The sequence below is a fragment of the Ceratotherium simum genome, chromosome 22, assembly GCF_057802395.1.
Source record: "Ceratotherium simum simum isolate JZ-2026a chromosome 22, ASM5780239v1, whole genome shotgun sequence".
NCBI classification, from domain to species: domain Eukaryota; kingdom Metazoa; phylum Chordata; class Mammalia; order Perissodactyla; family Rhinocerotidae; genus Ceratotherium; species Ceratotherium simum.
In genome coordinates this window covers 18730213-18749575 of record NC_141921.1, presented here as the reverse complement: position 1 = coordinate 18749575, position 19363 = coordinate 18730213, and the positions used below count along the sequence as shown (strand labels likewise).

Genomic DNA, 19363 nt, shown 5'->3' with positions numbered 1-19363 from the left:
TTGAGGGACTTGAAACCCCAAATCTGGGGCTCCTGGAGCAATGGTCCCAAAAAGTGTGGCGCCCGCGATTTGGCTGTGGAGGGTCGGATGCTTCCAGGTTCTCTAAAGTGGTCACTTTACCCAGCTCTACTCACCGCAGGCAGGAGCATTAGTGGAAACTACGGGTAAGGGAGGACTACTTTACCCGAAAGACTTCAGGGTCCCTTTCTCCTTCAGACTCCAGCCTTGTCTTCGCAGCCCTGTGCCCCGCTGCTCCTGGCTGTGAGCACCCCAAATCGGGGCCGCGATCCCTGGATAGCAGCGGGTCCGCCGCGTATCTCCCCTCACGGAGCAGTGTGTGCAGGGTGCTTCCACGCTTTGGTGCCTCAGGTTTCTCCTTAAGTGTTTAGTCGCCTGCTTTGCAATCCCAGTGTCCAGAGGTCCCTAGCCTGAGTTCCTCCAGGTATGTATCCAGGGAGGAGCTTAGTGTAACTTTGAGCCTAGCTGGGTTTCCGACTGTGGGACTCTGGCTGGGGGTACAGAGATTTGGGGCCCAGGAGAAAAATGCCAGCCAAGAAAAAGCTGTTCCTGAGCCCATAGGAATAAGCCATGCTCTTACGAATGAAGGCTGCAGCTCCACAGGCAGCTGGTACCCATCTTGAGAGGACACACCTGTGACCTGAGGCCTCCTGCCAAAACTATGAGCCAAGGCTGGAGTCTGGAGGTGGAAGGGGTTCTGGAGCTGCTGGGGCTGCAGAGGTTACTTAGCAAGGCTTGGATCAGGTGGCCACTTTCAGAGAACAGGGAGAGACCATGGAGGTTTTGACTCAGAATAGAGGGGAGACGATTTACCTGAGATGGTGAACAATCTATAGGGTGGAGAAGAGAAGGCATTGTAGGGCAGGGTGGTTGAGGGAATAGTTCAGGCGGGGCAGAAACAGTTGTCCCAGCTGGCCACTCTGCAAGCTGCAAGGCAGGCTTGGTGTCTCATGGCTCCTTTCTCCTCCAGCTCTGCCTCCTTAACTCCCTGACCTTGCCCAAGAGGAAGAAGAGATGACCAATTCCCAGGTGAGGTGCAGTTTTTGTTTTTCAGTCCAGAAGGTGTCTACTCTTGAGGAAAAAGATAAGTTCCTCTTTCTTCCTTAGGAAAGAAGGAAACCAACATTTATGGAGCACTTACTGCATGCTAGATATACTCAACATTGATTTTTCTTTTAATTCTCACAACAGTTGTGAGAAGTGGATATTATTCCCATTTTACAGATGAAGCAACTGGCTCAGTGAGGTGTAGAGACGTGTAAAGTTCACCAAGCTGTTAAATGGTGGAGCCAGGATTCATCTCTAGGTCTATTGCCTCTGATGTACATGTTGTCCATGGACAAGTCTTCTTATCCAGGGACGGAGCCTAAATTGTCCACATCTAGAGGACTGGGCCTAATCTGTGAAATGAAGAACTCCAAAGGGAGTGCTCCCTTCTTGCCTGGTGCCCTTCTTTAATTTTGGTCTTTTCTGTACCTAACATGATGCTTGTTCATTTCTCTACTTAGTCATGGCTGCTCTGTGCTCATTTGTAAGAGCAAAACAAATTGACTTAGATGCAGTTCTTACTTCAAAGTGTGCGGTTTCTTTGGGGGAGATCAATATATCCATGTATAAAATAGAGATTACAGTAGTCCCCCCTTATCCGAGGGGAGGGATTCAAAGATCCCCAGTGGATGCCTGAAACCATGGATAGTACTCAACTCTATATATACTATGTTTTTTCCTAATTGACAGGCTAATGGGTAGGTAGTGTTTGCAGCGTGGATATACTGGACAAAGGGATGATTCATGTTCCAGGCAGGCCGCTAGGCAACTCAGAACTGGCACGAAATTTCAAACTTACAAATTGTTTATATCTGGAATTTTCCATCTCACGTTTTCAGACCATGGTTGACCTTGGGTAACTGAAAGTGTGGGAAGTGAAACCAAAAAAAGTGAAACTACGGGTAAGGGAGGACTACTCGACTACTCATGTATACATTAAATAAAATGAGAAGAAGCTGTACTTAAGTGCCAGTTTGAGGACTGCAGTCAGTGGTGTCTGTGCTAGAGGAGGGGAAAAATCAGTGTGCACCCGGTGATTGAGGAAGACTTCCTGAAGGAGGTGAGCTTTATATTTCTTAAAGGGAAGACTGGAGTGTATGGTGAGCTTCCATACCTCTTTTAAGTCTCCGCTTTTTTTGGTGTTAATAATTGCTTTGTGGCCTTTATGATCAGTTTTTACAGTGTTTCGTGGGTGCTTGAGTAGAATGTATATTCTCTAACAGAAGGTGCCAACTTCTATAGGTGTCCATAAGATCTGACTTGTTCAAAATTTCTGTATCTTTACTGATTTATTTTTTTTGCTCGACCCATCAATAATTGAGAAAAAATGTGTGGAATCTCTTTGAGTAGTGGATATGTCAATTTCTCTCTGTAGTACTTCCATTTTTTAAAATGTAATTGGAGGATATTTTATGAGGTACATAAAACTTTAGAGTTCTTATGTCTTCATGGAGAATTGAACTTTTTATCCTTATGTAGTCACATTTTATATCACTAGTGATACTTTTTGTCTAGAAATGTATTTTGTTTGATGTTAGTATAGCTATTCCAGCCTTCTTTTGGTTATTATTTGCATAGTTTATCTTTTTTCATACTTTGACTTTTAGCTTTTTCATGACCTTATGCTTTAGGTGTATCTTTTGTTAACAGTTTATAGCTGAATTCCCCCTCTCCCCCTCAATCTGATAATCCCTGCCTTTTTAACTGGCAAGTTTAGTCTATTTGCATTTAGTGTAGTTATTGATCTATTTGATGTGTTTATACTATCTTACATATTTTATTTGTCCTTTTTTTCCTGTTTTTTCCCTCCTTTCTTACCTCTTTGTTGTTGTTGTTGGTTTTTAGGTGGTGAGAGGTTTTTTTTTCGCTCTGTACTTCTTTGAAATTTATAACCTATATCTATTCTTCTGATGGTTACCCTTGAAATTTTATCACGCATATTTGCAAGTCTGAGTTTAAATATTTTAACGCCTTTCAGAATAATGAAAGGACTTTAAAACTCTTTACTACTGGTCACATCCCCACTTGACTTATAAGCTATTGTTTTCTGCATTTTAGTTCTGTCTTTTAAACTTAATAACTTAGATGTTATGAGAATTATTATTTTATACAGACAATGTTCATTTGGATTTGCATATATATTTACCACTTATTTGCTTGTTATTCCCTCTTGTATCTCAGCCCTTCCTCTGGAATCACTTTTCTTTTCCCAGAATACATTCTTTAGAAGGTCCTTTTTAATGATCTTTAGGCATTCCATTTGTTATTTTTTTCACAATTGCATGTTATTTCTAGATAATTTCTTTGCTTAATCATCTTATAATTGCATCTTTTATTTTTTCAAATAATTCATGTATTGCTGTTCAGGTTCTGTATCTGATAGTTTAAATATCTATAATTGGTGGTAGTCTAAATCTGTTTTCTGCTGATTCTCACCTTTGGTGACTTTAATTGTGAGCTCACTGATATGAGTCCTATGGGAAATTATCTCCAGAGAGAATTTGCTTCTGCTCCTAACGTGGGGTGATTCCATTTCCTCAGAGGTCCCAGGTTAAGCTAAGCTCCCCACCCTGCAGCTGGTACAAGGTTCCATATCCCATAGCAGTGCTGCTGTTGGCATCTCTCCAAGGGGCAAACCTTATCCCTTCCAACTGACTGTCACTCTGCTCTCAGTTCACTGGGTTGTTTTGTTTTATTTTTCCTTTTCAGTTGTGGGGAAAAGAGTATTCCTTGTTCTTTGTTTCTAGTTAGGTGAAATTCCTTGTTTTTGTAAAATAATGGTGTTGACCTGTAAAACTTATAAATATTTTTACCATCTGGTGTAGTATTTTTAAACTTCACTAGTAATCCAAGAAATGTTAATTAGAATATAATGAATTTTTTCTATTAGAAAATATTTCTATTAGAAATGTTAATTAGAATATAATGGATTTTTTTGCCACCTATCAAATTGGCAGAGATGTCTAGTAAAACTGTTAAATTAAATGTCATTTTTCTACAAACTTTTTGGAGGGCTTTTGGAAATAAGTGTCAAAAGTCTTTAAAATGCCTATACCTTTGACCTAACAATTCTACTTCAAGGAATTTTCCATAAGAAAAAGAACTGATAAATGCATAAAATTTAAATACAGTGATATAACTTGCAGTATCATTATAATAGTGAAAACTGGGAAGCAACTTAAGTGTCCAATACCAGGAGATTGTTAAATAAATTATGATATATCCATAAGATAAACCACTATGCAGCCATTAACAAGATGTAGGAGAATATTTACTAATAAGGGAAAATGTTCATGATATTTTAATTGAAAAATGTTAAAAAAAGAGGTAAAGAATATCCTTAATTTTAAAAATTTACGTATATATGCCAAAATGTAAATACGGTAGTCCACCCCCCCTTATCTGCGGTTTTGTTTTCTATGGTTTCAGTTATCTGCAGTCAACCGGGGTCCGAAATATTAAATGGAAAATTCCAGAAATAAACGATTCATATGTTTTTTTTTTTAATTTTATGTATTTATTTATTTATTTTCCCCCAAAGCCCCAGTAGATGGTTGTATGTCATAGCTGCACATCCTTCTAGTTGCTGTATGTGGGACGCGGCCTCAGCATGGCTGGAGAAGCGGTGCGTCAGTGCGTGCCCTGGATCCGAACCCTGGCCGCCCGCAGCGGAGCTCACGCACTTGACCGCTAAGCCATGGGGCCGCCCGATTCATATGTTTTAAATTGCACATTGTTCTGAGTAGTGTGATGAAATCTCCTGCCTTCTGCCATCAGCTCCCTCTTTCCTGGGACACGAATCATCCCTTTGTCCAGCGTATCCATGCCGTATGTGCTACCAGCCCATTAGTCATTTAGTAGAGGTCTAGGTTATCAGATGACTGTCTCGGTATCCCAGTGCTTGTGCTCAAGTAACCCTTATTTTAGTTAATAATGGCCCCAAAGTGCAAGAGTAGTGATGCTGGCAATTCAGATATGCCGAAGAAAAGCCATAAAGTGCTTCCTGTAGGTGAAAAGGTAAAAGTTCTTAACTTAATCAGGAAAGAAAAAGAATCATATGCTGAGGTTGCTAAGATCTATGGTAATTTTTGTTACAGTATATTGTTATAATTGTTCTATTTTATTATTATTGTTCATCTCTTACTGTGCCTAATTTATGAATTAAACATTATCATAAGTATGTATTTATAGGAAACTCATAGTATATATCGGGTCTGGTACTGTCCATGCTTTCAGGCATCCACTGGGGGTCTTAGAATGTATCTCGGGCAGATAAGGAGGGACTGCTGTAGTAGTTATTTTGGAGCAATGTGATTATATATTTTGTATTCTTTTCTGTAGTTTTCTCTTATTTTCTGTAATAATTAGCACTTTTGTTATCAGAAAAAAAGTAGCAAATGAGGAGCCGGCCCCGTGGCATAGCGGTTAAGCTCGCCCACTCTGCTGCTGGCGGTCCGGGTTCGGATCCCGGGCTCGGATCCTGGGACGCACCGACGCACCGCTTGTCGGGCCATGCTGTGGCAGCGTCCCACATAAAGTGGAGGAAGATGGGCACAAATGTTAGCTCGGTGCCAGTCTTCCTCGGCAAAGAGAGGAGGATTGGCATGGATGTTAGCTCAGGGCTGATCTTCCTCACCAAAAGAAAAAAAAAAAAAAAAGCAAATGAAATGTGATTCTCTTTGCAGTGGCAGGGGGAGGGGGTTATTTGAAATGTTTGTTGTTTTATCATCAAATTTTCTTTCCATAGATGAATGGTAATTATATCAATACATACCCTAGGCAAAAAGTCATAATTTAAGTGTCTAGGCTAGAAATACAAGCCAGCACTCTATCAAACTAGTGGGCTAGATTACAGACTCAGAGTTCCCAGTGTATTTTTTTAATTATATAAAAAGAATATGCAGCATGTGGAAAAAATCCTCAGCCAAGTGAATAAATAGTACAACTGTATTGCAGAGACATTCTAGAAGCAAGGAATATGAAGAAAAACCAGAGATTGTACTTTCTTTGCATAAGAGCAAATAGATCATAGGCTGAGAGGTTTCATTTCTATTGGCAGCTAACTTAAGTGTGCCTGTCCTACTCACCGTATGTAGGATCATTATAGACATGGGAACATTTCAACACTGCAAATGATTTTTCAGCTTAATCTGTAGTGGTACAGCCATATATACACTTGAGGTTGCTTCTTCTTTAATAGCTGAAATAAAACCTTGGGTTGGGCATTAAAAACTGTGGGTTTAGGCATTTAAACCTACTGTATAGGTTATTTCTATTATATTTCTATACATTTCTATTATATTTAGGAATAAATTTTAGAAAATAACAAAATGTAACTGATGCGATTATTCATTATTGACTAAGAACAAATCCAATTTTATGTATGTACCTGAGTAAATTTGTAAAACAAATTCCTTAACAAATATTGTCAATCTCCCAATATTCAAGACCAAGTCAAAATATTAGCAATGTCCCTATATTCAAGACCAACTTGAATATTTTCATTTTTACAGCCAGTTCCCAAAAGCTTCTGATAATTAAGAATTGAAAATGAGTGCTGCAGTATGAACATGCCTAATTACTGGGAATTTATTTTGATCAGCTTTGTTTTAAAGTTGCTGTATCTCTAGATTTAGCAATTTTGCATTAATTCACTGTGTTATGATGAATGTTTTATATTGGAAATAAGTTTGTGATGATTGAGAAACAGAATTAAGACAGTGGATAGGTATCTAGAACATACGTCTTAAGTGTACCTTTGTCACATATAATATGTACTCTTAGAAAATAAGAGTTACAGTTATTATAGACTAAGCATGAATGATTTGATGCTTGAATTTCAAGACTAACAAATCATTATTGAATTATTTCAAAGCTTTACAAAAGACATTGAATTTCATTCTTAGAGTCTTCCCATGATACAACTTAGTCTTTCTTCTTAGAACCGTAATAAATACAAATAACCACACTAAAAGATCTATCACATCCTTATTCATATTAGACGTTTTATAGTAATTGGGAAGAAAAGCACTAGCTTTTAAGTAATCCCAGAAAATCTTTTTCAGTTCATAGGACACCTGCTTGCCTATTGCCAAAACTGCCAGTTCTTATCAAGGGCATTTTAATACCTGTCCACTCTATTCAGGTATGAATGCAGCTGTGTTTACACTTAGTAGTAGTTAGTCTGTAAGATAGTCTAAGAACCTACAGGTTTGCTTGAAAATAGGAATGACATCTTCCTACTCAAATGAAAACTTTCCATTTCAGGAAAATAGGAGTCAAGAAACTGTCAATATGATCTATCAGAAGAGTTCTGAACTCCTAAGCAAATAGTTACTGTTTAAAAATATTATCATTGCATATTGATATCTGTTATTCTCATTTGGGTTTATATTTTGACTCTTTATTTCACTGATGTATCCCAGGTACCTAGACCAAAGTTCTTTAAAAGTCTTTTTAAATTAGAAGTTGATTTATTTTATTAAATGCTGTTTTGCCATCCTGTGAGGTGATCATATGGATTTTCCTCTTTCACTTGCTATGGTTATATATGTAATAGATTTTCTAGTGCCACCGGTATCAGTCTAAATTCTTAGGTTCAAATAACAAAAACTCACTCTAGCTAAAAGGAATTTATTGAAGGATATTTGGTAGCTCATAGAATCTCCTCAACAGCCAGAGAGACAGGCCTGGAAGCCACACAGTTTGGAACAATGCCCAAATCACATAGCTGGACTGTCCCAGTGGAGACACCACTGCTGCTGGGCCAGACACCACAGTTTGCACTGCTGACCCGGGACCCTAGACACCACCCCTAGAACATTTGCTTCTACTCTTCAGGAAGCTGGTTGCCTCTGCTGCTGTCCTTACCATTTCCAGCCACTAGCTTCTGAATTAAAGACTTGTGCAAATGCAGCTGGTCGGCCGACCAAGCTACAAGGGATGATGGCAAGCTAGTTTCTGGCTTCTATCTTGGGGACACACAAATTCATAAGGTGAAGAATTCCCTAGACATAGGACAGGTGTTTAAAGGTGCTGGGTTACTAAAAAGAATGATAGATCTTGTTTAATAATAAAAGTATCCGTTAGCCTGCCTAGTTAGGCAGCATTCAGTGAACTTAATGTGAAAATATACCTTTGAAATCAAATGTAATGGAACCTGGCTGTGTAGATAAGTAAGTGTATAAAGAATATGGACATCTCCAAGTATGGGTCTAAAACATATATATAACATTATGGGTCTGTGTATAGTTGTGGAGAATAAGGGAAAGGGGAATAGTTAAGGCTGAAACAAGTTTTAGACAGCTAGGTGAAGGGTGATACTCTTCACTGAGATAAGGAACAGAGGAGATGGAGGCTGTGTGTGTGTGTGTGTGTGTGTGTGTGTGTGTGTCTGTGTAGGGGGGAGTTAGAGGACAGTTTGAAGTGCCTGTGGGACACCCAATTAAAGAAGTCTAGAAGGCAGATATCAAGGTTTGAGACAGACCCAGGTTAAAGATACAAATTTCTGTGTTGTCACCATGTATATGGTCATTAAAGTCATACGCTTGGTTGAGATCATCTGGTCAATATGTGAGAAGAAAAGAAAAAGAAGATAATCAGAGAAGACCATTGAAGAACACAGATAGTTATGGAATGGGCGCAAAAAGAGGGGCCAGAGTAGAGGTTATGTTGCAGGAAGGCAAGATGGTACAGACCAACTAGGAGGCAGAAGTGAGAGATCATGGTGGGTCAGAATCAAGTGGTGGCAGCAGAGATAAAAGAGACCTTTAAAAAGACTTAGTGATGGATCAGATATGAGGGGTGAGAGGGAGGAAGTCAAGATGACTCCTGTTTTTCTGACTTGAATATCTGGGTGGTTGGAAGTATGGTTTCCTGAGTTAGGGAACACTGGGAGAGAAGCAGGTTTGGAAAGGGAGATAAAGTCAGAATTGAGCATGTTGATTTAAATGCCTTTGAGACATCCAAGTGGAGATTTATTTCACTTGGTAGATACTCACTGATTATCTGTTATAGATCAGGCACTGTGCTTCACCCTGGATGTTCATCAAGCAGATAGCTGGGTCTGGAACTCTAGGTCTGGCGTGAGGTCTTGTCTACCAATGTACATTTGAGAGATGTCAGTATTCAGATGGCATTTGAAGCTATCAGGATAGATGAGATCACACAGGGAGAGTGAGAAGAGGGCCTAGGCTCCAACCCAGGGAACCCCAACATTGATGAGTTGAGTAGAGAAGGAGATTGAGAAAGAGTGATCAGAGAGGTAGGAGAAAAACCAGATTACTATGATATCCAGACTAGGAGGAGAGAGTTTTGAGGAAGAGTTTGTGTCAGCAGGGCCAAATAATGCCAAGGAATGAAGCATAAAAAGAATTGAAAACTTTGCATTGAATTTATCAGCAAGGAAGTCATTAGTTATCTTAGTGAGGATGAATTTGTAGAATTGCGATTGCTGGATCAAAGAATATGTTTGATAAATATTGCCAAATTGTTCCCCAAAAAATTTTGTACCAGTTTATACTCCTTTCAACAGTATATGAGGGTGCCTGTTTGCTCACACTCTCACTAGTAATGGGTATGATAAGTCTTAATCTTTGCCCAATGGATGGGGAAAATAATGGCTCATTGTTATCTGAATGTCCATTTCTTTGATAATTTGTGAGGCAGCATATCTTTTCATGTGTTTATTGGCCAGTTGTTTTTCTGCTAGGAAGTACTCATTCAGATCATTTTTCATTTGTCCATTTTTAACTGGAGCGTTATATCTTTTTTAAATTGATTTTTAAGAGCCCTTTGTATTATTAGGGTTGGTGGGCCTCTGCATTAGGTATATGTATCTTTTAAATTTTCTTATTGTTCTTTTAATTATCCTTATGGCTCGGGGCAGAGCTCTGAAGTCCCTTTGACTCTGTCTTCCTTTCTCAGTGTTGCCAAGTTTACCCTTTGTACCACGAACACTGGTGTAGATGGTTGCTCATTACTGTTCATTGGTGTTTTAGGAACCTGTTACATTCAAGGATGTGGCCATGGACTTCACCGAGGAGGAGTGGGGGCAACTAGACCCTGCACAAAGGGCCCTGTACAAAGAGGTGATGCTGGAGATCTATGGCAACCTGGTCTCAGTGGGTGAGGACAATTACTCTTCAAGAATTTTTGTTTCCTTGGTTGTTAAAAGCTGTCGGCTCTTAAAGCGTTTAACTAAGCGAGGGCTTGAGAGTCAGATATCAGAGTGTCCAAATCACTATTGAAAGAAAAATGTTGCTACTTAAGTAAAAACCTGAGTCCCCCCGGCCCCCGCATATGTATGTCTTTTTTTTCTTCATTTTGTTGAGGTGAAATTCACATAATATAAAGTTAACTGTTTTAAAGTGTATAATTCAGTGGTATTTATTACATAACCTCCTCTATCAAGTTCCAAAACATTTTCATCACCCCAAAAGAAAACCCCATATCCATTAAACAGTCACTCCCCCTCCCCCCTCCCTGTAATTACTTTTTAATTAGAAAAATATTAAAACAAAGTATATTGCACATAAAGTAAAAAGTGTCTTTTAGGCTACTTTCTATTTATATTTGCATATAAGCAGGCAGAAAATATATAGCTCACACATATATTTATTTTATGTCTGTTCATGTATTTATCTATTTGTTTATTTTACAGAAATGAGTTCTACAACTTTCCTTTCAGTCAATAATATATTAGATATCTTTACATGTCAAAGTATTTAAACCTATTTCATTCTTTTTAATGGCTGTATCATATTCCGTTGTGTGATATATTGATGTACTGAAATTAACTTCTTAACCAATGCTTTATTGATGGATATTTAAGATACCAATTTTTCTCTATTATAAATAATGCTGAAATAAATGTCCTTGTACATGTATTTTGGGATACTTGTTCCAGTGTTTCTATAGAATAAATATCTAGAAGGGGAATTGGTGGATCAGAGATTATATATTTACTTTACTATCAAATTGCCCCCTGAGAAGTTTGAGTCAATTTATATCCCATCATGAGAATTCCCATTCTTCACACTCTCACTGACTCATAGTCTTTTTATTCTTTGCCTGTCTGTAAAGTAGGAATTACCATCTTTTGATTTTCTGCTAGTCTTTTTTTCCTCACAGTAAAACGGAAACGCCACTCTTCAAGTTGCTTAGGCCAAAAACCTTGAAGTCATCTCTGACTCCTTTCTCTCTCACCTCCAAATCAATACATCAGCAAATCTGTCAGCTCTGCTTTCAAATTATATCCAGAATCAAATAACTCCTTACCACCTCCACTGCTGTTACCCTAATCTAATCAACCGCCCTCCCTCATTGTTGAATAGCCTCCTACCTGGTCTTCCTTCCTCCCTTACCTCATCCCAGCCTATTTTTCATATGGCAATCACTCTGATCTTTTAAAACTCTAGTTCAAATCAAAACCTTTTCATATCGTTGTCTTTCAGTTGGTGAATGGTTAAACAAACTGTGGTACTTCCATGCTATGGAACACTCAGCAGTAAAAAGAAACAAGCAATTGATTCACACAGCACCTTGAATAGATCTGAAGGGACTTGTGCTAAGTAAAAAAAAGTCAGTCTCAAAAGGTTACATACCATATGATTTTGTTTATATAACATTCTTGAAATGACAAAATTATAGAGATGCAGAACAGCTTAGTGGTTGCCAGGGATTAGGGATGGGGAGAAGGGGAGTGAGAAGGATCTGGCTATAAAAGAGTAACACAAGGGATCTTTGTGATCAAACAGTTCTATATCTTGGGCCGGCCCCGTGGCTTGGCGGTTAAGTGCGCGCGCTCCGCTGCTGGTGGCCTGGGTTCGGATCCCGGGCGCGCACTGGCGCACCGCTTGTCCGGCCATGCTGATGCCGTGTCCCATGTGCAGGGGCTAGAAGGATGTGCAGCCATGACATGCAACTATCTGCTGGGGCTTTGGGGGGAAAAATAAATAAATAAATAAAATTATAAAAAAAAAACAAAACAGTTCTATATCTTGACTGTGGTAGTTACACATCTATACATGTAATAAAATTGTAGAAATAAGTACACACACTCACAAATGAGTACATATAAAATTGGTGAAATTTGAATGAAGTCTGTGAATTGTTGAGCTCATCATCTTAAATGTAAACAAAATTATAAAAATTGGATTTGAAAAAATATATTTTCGGGCCGGCCCTGTGGCTTAGCGGTTAAGTGCGTGCGCTCCGCTACTGGCGGCCCAGGTTCGGATCCCTGGGGCACACCAACACACTGCTTCTCTGGCCGTGCTGAGGCTGTGTCCCACATACAGCAACTAGAAGGATGTGCAGCTATGACATACAACTATCTACTGGGGCTTTGGGGGGGAAAAAAAAATAAATCTTAGAAAATACAGATGATTAATGAAATTCCATTCCCCGTTTTATTTTTAAATATATTCCATTAAAAATGGAATATTATTCAGTGCTAAAAAGAAATGAGCTATCAAGCCATCAAAAGACATGGAGCAAACTTAAATGCATATAACTAAGTGAAAGAAGCCAATCTGAAAATGCTATATATTGTATGATTCTAACTATGTAACATTCTGGAAAAGGCAAAACTATGGAGACAATAAAAATATGGTTGCCAGGGGTTAGAGGGGCAGTGGGATGAATAGGCAGAGCACAGAGCATTTTTAGGACAGTGAAACTATTTTGTATGATGCTGTAATGGTGGATACATGTCATTATACATTTGTCATTATACAACACCTATGGAATGTTTTCCATACACCAGGAATGAACCCTATTGTAAACTCTGGACTTTGGATGATAATGTGTCAATGTAGGTTGATTGATTATAACAAATGTACCACTCTGTCGAGGGATGTTGATAGTGAGGGAGGTTTGTTGAGGGAAAAGGGGAATGGGCAGGGGGCATATGGGAACTCTCTCCATTTTCTGTTATATTTTGCTGTGAATCTAAAATTGCTCTATAGAATAAAGTCTATTAAAAAACAAAACAAAACACTGCAGCAAAAACAAAAAACCAAAGTAAAGGGGTTGGGGTTAAAAAAATCAAACCCACAAACCGCAGAAAACATCTTGTAAGATTTGATGTGTACACTTCCGTTATTATTTCTCATACATAATATATACACATATGTAAATATGTACTTATACAAAATGGTGTTATACAATTCATACTTTTGTAATCTGCACTTTACACTTAATATATTGTGCCCATCTTTCTATTTTTTTATCTTTTCTGACTCACCAATCGCAGAAGATCCTTACCCCTAAAAGTTAACAGAAGTACATTTTGCATACAAAATTTTATATATATTTCAGGAGATTCATCAACTCCCTGAAGCCCATCCATGAATCCCTATCAATTTTAATAGCTGCATGGTATTCCATTGTATGGAAATACCTTGATTTATCCAAACATTTATTAATTGAATTAAATATTTATAATGGACACTGTTCTAGACACCAGGGATACAGCAGTGGACAAAACAAAGTCTCATCATGTGGCACTTACAGTGGGGAGAGAGATAGACAATAGAGAAACGTAAATATGTATGTATCAAATGATGATAGTGCTCTGAAGCAGGGTGAGGAAAGGGGGGGGTAATGGTAGAGTGAGTGTGATCAGGAAAGGCTTCTCTGGTAAGGTGGCATTTGGTCAGGGATCTGAAGAAAGTGAAGGAGCAAGCATTGGGCATATCTGGAGGAAGAACACTCAGTAAACAATCCACTATTATTGTGTCTTAGTGCGTTTGGGCTGCTATAACAAAATACCACAGACCAGCTGGCTTATAAACAACAGAAATTTACTTTTCACAGTTCTGGAGGCTGGAGGTCCAAGATCAGAGTGCCAGTATGGTCTCCGTGTGGCAGACTTCTCTTTGTATCCTCATATGGCGGAAGGGGCTAGTGGACTCTGTGGGGCTTCTTTTAAAAAGGGCACTAATTCCAATCACGAGGGCTCACCCTTGTGACCTAATCACCTTCCAAAGGCCCCACCTCCTAATACCTTCACCTTGGGCATTAGGTTTCAACGTATTCATTTTGGGAGACACAAACATTGAGATCATAGCATGTTGAATATATGTCTCCTTTCCTCTTATTTTGCTGTTAAATGGTGCTTTAATCTACATTATTGTACATTTGTCTGATTATTTCCTTAAGACAACTTTCTAGAGGTAGAAAATTGTTATGTCAAAGTGTTTGTATCTTCTAAGGCTTTTAACACCCACGACCCAATGGAAATATCTGTATGCCAGCCATTGTTCAAAGTACTTCACTGGAATTAACTGATTTGATCTTCACAGTAACCCTGTGAGATAGATGGATATTAACATCATCTGCATTTTATAGACGAGGAAACCGAGGCACAGATATCTATTTTTCTGTCCATTCTGTAACCTCATTACATTTTAGTCACTGGTTCATCATGGACATGATTCCACATCAGTATATCCAGATCTACCTCATTCTTTTTATTTTTTAACCTCATCCTTTTTTAAGAGCTGGACTGTATTCCTTTGTACAGAAACACTAGAATTCATTTGACTAGTCTCTTCTTGATGGAGATTTAGGCTATTTCCAGTTTGGCAGTATTATAATGTTGCAATTAATATTCTTATGTACATATCTGCTTAGAGTTTTTAAAAGGTTTATGCAATGATTTTGGATTTGACAATTTTTTTATGATTGTTATATTCTACTAATGGATTATACCTTTGTCTTGTTTAGTGTGTTTTGCCTTGAATTCTGCTTTGTCACATACTAATGTTGCTCATCTGCTTTCTTTTTAGCATTTGCCTGGTATATTTTTGTCTCTTGCAAGCTGAATATGGCTAGATTTTTTTTAACCTAATCTTGGAGTCTCTAAGACTCTAAGGGGAATTTAGCCCATTCACATTTTTTTTTTTAATTTTTAAAAATTTTTTGTTTATTGCAGTATCATTGGTTTATAACATGCTATAAATTTCAGGTGTACATCATTAATACTTCTATTTCTGCATAGATTACATCATGGTCACCACCCAAATATTAATTACAACCCATCACCACACACATGTGCCTAATTATCCCTTTCGCCCTCCTCCCTCCCCCCTTCCCGTCTGGTAACCACCAATCCAATCTCTGTCTTTATGTGTTTGTTTGTTGTTGTTATTATCTACTACTTAATGAGTGAGATCATATGGTATTTGACCTTCTCCCTCTGACTTATTTCGCTTTGCATAATACCCTCACTGTCCATCCATGTTGTCACAAATGGCTGGATTTCATCATTTCTTATGGCTGAGTAGTATTCCATTGTGTATATATACCACATCTTCTTTACCCATTCGTCCCTTGATGGGCACTTAGGTTGCTTCCAAGTCTTGGCTATTGTGAATAACGCTGCAATGAACACAGGGGTGCATGTATTTTTACGCATTGGTGTTTTCATGTTCTTTGGATAAATACCCAGCAGTGGAATAGCTGGATCATATGGTAGTTCTATCTTTAATTTTTTGAGGAATCTCCATACTGTTTTCCATAGTGGCTGCACCAGTTTGCACTCCCACCAGCAGTGTATGAGAGTTCCCTTCTCTCCACATCCTCTCCAACACTTGTTATTTCCTGTCTTGTTAATTATAGCCATTCTGACGGGCGTGAGGTGATATCTCATTGTAGTTTTGATTTGCATTTCCCTGATAGTTAATGATGTTGAACATCTTTTCATGTGCCTGTTGGCCATCTGTATATCTTCTTTGGAGAAATGTCTGTTCAGGTCTTTTGCCCATTTTTTAATTGGGTTGTACTTTATTTTGTTGTTGAGATGCATCAGTTCTTTATATATTTTGGAGATTAACCCCTTATCAGATGTATGGTTTACAAATATCTTCTCCCAATTGTTAGGTTGTCTTTTCGTTTTGTTGATGGTTTCCTTTGCTGTGCAGAAGCTTTTTAGTTTGACGTAGTCCCATTTGTTTATTTTTTCTACTGTTTCTCTTGCCCGGTCAGACATGGTACTTGAAAATATGTTGCTAAGACCAATGTCGAAGAGCGTACTGCCTATGTTTTCTTCTAGAAGTTTCATAGTTTCAGGTCATACATTCAAGTCTTTAATCCATTTTGAGTTAATTTTTGTGTGTGCTGTAAGGTAATGGTCTACTTTCATTTTTTTGCATGTGGCTGTCCAGTTTTCCCAACACCATTTGTTGAAGAGACTTTCTTTTCTCCATTGTGTGTTCTTGGCTCCTTTGTCAAAGATTAACTGTCCATAGACGTGTGGGTTTATTTCTGGGCTTTCGATTCTATTCTGTTGATCTCTGTATCTGTTTTTGTGCCAGTACCATGCTGTTTTGGTTGCTATAGCTTTGTAGTATTTTTTGAAATCAGGGAATGTGATACCTCTACCTTTGTTCTTTTTTCTCAGGATTCCTTTAGCTATTCGGGGTCTTTTGTTGTTCCATATAAATTTTAGGATTCTTTGTTCTATTTCTGTGAAAAATGTTGTTGGAACTTTGATAGGGATTGCATTGAATCTATAGATTGCTTTAGGAAGTATGGACATCTTAACTGTGTTAATTCTTCCAATCCAAGAGCATGGAATATCTTTCCATTTCTTTGTGTCTTCTTCAGTTTCTTTCAGCAACGTCGTATAGTTTTCAGTGTACAGATCTTTCACCTCTTTGGTTAAGTTTATACCTAGGTATTTTATTCTTTTTGTTGCAATTGTAAATGGGATTGTATTCTTAATTTCTCTTTCTGCTACTTCGTTGTTAGTGTATAGATATGCAACTGATTTTTTTATGTTGATTTTGTATCCTGCAACTTTACCGTATTTGTTTATTACTTCTAAAAGTTTTTTGGTGGATTCTTTAGGATTTTCTATATATAAAATCATGGCATCTGCAAATAGTGAGAGTTTCACTTCTTCCTTTCCAATTTGGATCCCTTTTATTTCTTTTTCTTGCCTGATTGCTCTGGCTAGGACTTCCAGTACTATGTTAAATAGGAGTGGTGACAGTGGGCATCCTTGTCTGGTTCCTATTCTTAGAGGGATAAGTTTCAGTTTTTCACCATTGAGGATGATATTAGCTGTGGGTTTGTCATTTATGGCCTTTATTATGTTGAGGTACTTTCCTTCTATACCCGTTTTATTCAGAGTTTTTATCATAAATGGATGCTGTATCTTGTCAAATGCTTTCTCTGCATCTATTGAGATGATCGTGTGATTTTTATTCTTCATTTTATTAATGTGGTGTATTACGTTGATTGATTTGCAAATGCTGAACCATCCCTGCATACCTGGAATAAATCCCACTCGATCATGGTGTATAATCTTTTTAATGTATTGTTGTATGTGATTTGCTAGTTGAGGGTTTTTGCATCAATGTTCATCAGCGATATTGGCCTGTAATTTTATTTTTTTGTGTTGTCCTTGTCTGGTTTTGGTATCAAGGTAATGTTGGCTTCGTAGAATGAGTTAGGGAGCTTCCCCCCCTCCTCAATTTTTTGGAAGAGTCTGAGAAGGATAGGTATTAAGTCTTCTTTGAATGTTTGGTAGAATTCACCAGGGAAGCCGTCTGGTCCTGGACTTTTATTTTTGGGGAGGTTTTTGATTACTGTTTTGATCTCCTTACTGGTGATTGGTCTATTCAGATTCTCTATTTCTTCTTGATCCAGTTTTGGAAGGTTGTATGATTCTAAGAATTTATCCATTTCTTCCAGATTGTCGAATTTGTTGGCGTATAGCTTTTCATAGTATTCTCTTAATAATCTTTTGTATTTCTGAGGTGTCTGTTGTAATTTCTCCTCTTTCATTTCTGATTTTACTTATTTGAGCTTTCTCTCTTTTTTTCTTGGTGAGTCTAGCTAAAGGTTTATCAATTTTGTTTATCTTTTCAAAGAACCAGCTCTTGGTTTTATTAATTTTTTCTATTGTTTTTTTAGTCTCTATTTCATTTATTTCTGCTCTGATGTTTATTATTTCCCTTCTTCTACTGATTTTGGGCTTTGTTTTTTCTTCTTTTTCCAGTTCCTTTAGGTGCATTGTTAGATTGTTTATTTGAGATTTTTCTTGTTTGTTGAGATAGGCCTGTATTGCTGTAAACTTCCCTCTTAGAACCGCTTTTGCTGTATCCCATAAATTCTGGCATGTCGTATTTTCATTTTCATTTGTCTCCAGGTATTTTTTGATTTCTCCTTTGATTTCTTCATTGATCCAATCGTTGTTCAGTAGCATTTTGTTTAATCTCCATGTATTTGTGGCTTTTCTGATTTTCTTCCTATAGTTGATTTCTAGTTTCATACCATTGTGGTCAGAAAAGATGCTTGGTATTATTTCAATCTTCTTAAATTTATGTAGACTTGTTTTGTGGCCTAATATGTGATCAGTCCTGGAGAATGTTCCATGTGCATTTGAAAAGAACGTGTATTCTTCTGTTTTTAGATGGAATGTTCTGTATATATCTACTAGATCCATCTGTTCTAGTGTGTCAGTTAAGTGGTTTGATTCTTGACATTTTATGAATTCTGTTTAAGAGCCCCCCCCTTATTATTTGGAAGTTCTAAATGAATTCTTGTTTCTTTCCTTTTTCCCTCTATTATTGTTTTGAAATTCAACCTCTTATTTTTATCCTTCCATTAGTTACCCTTAAGATTTTAACATGTTTTAAAAGTTATGTTTTTTGGGCTGGCCCAGTGGCTTAGTGGTTAAGTTCAGCACGCTCCACTTCGGTGGCCTGGATTCACAGGTTCAGATACCTGGATTCACAGGTTCTAGACCACTCTTCAGCTATGCTGTGGCAGTGACCCCCATACAAAGTAGAGGAAGACTGGCACATATGTTAGCTCAGGGACAATCTTCCTCAAGCAAAAAGAGAAAGATTGGCAGCAGATGTTAGTTCAGAGCCAATGTTCGTCACCAAAAAAAAAAAAGTTATGTTTTTCAATCCGTAGCAAGTGTTAATCAGTATATAAATACCGAAATATAGTACGTAAATGGAAATATAAATTTCCATTCTCCAGAGTCTCCAGAAAAGACAGGACGATTAACATGCTTTTGCTTAGCTTTGATACACACACATACACACACACACACACACACACACACACACCCCTTCTCCCTATATCCTCTGTTTTGTTGAAACCATTTATAGTTATCAGTTTTTTTTTACATTGTACCTCTATTTTCTCAGGATTAAATTAGCCGTAATTTTTATGGGAGCCCTTTCTTTCCATAATTTCTTATATCCCACATCTGCCTTTTGCTTGGAATTTTTTTTTTATTTTCAGATAAACTTTCTGAGTCCCTGCATGTTTG

General features: G+C 37.8%; 1 protein-coding gene across 3 annotated transcripts in view; it reads left to right on the top strand.

Moving 5' to 3' along the window:
* The window catches only part of LOC106801167 (uncharacterized), a 28274-nt gene that overhangs the window by 148 nt on the left and 8763 nt on the right, over positions 1–19363 (top strand). For 2 of the 3 annotated variants that reach the window (XM_087446200.1, XM_087446201.1), the window contains exons 2-3: positions 989–1047; positions 10065–10191. In XM_087446200.1, coding sequence (XP_087302326.1) covers positions 1033–1047; positions 10065–10191 — 142 coding nt within the window. In that variant the 5' untranslated portion in view covers positions 989–1032. Of the gene's footprint in view, positions 1–10; positions 443–988; positions 1048–10064; positions 10192–19363 lie in introns of those variants that run through there. The other variant, XM_087446202.1, reaches the window with a different exon arrangement.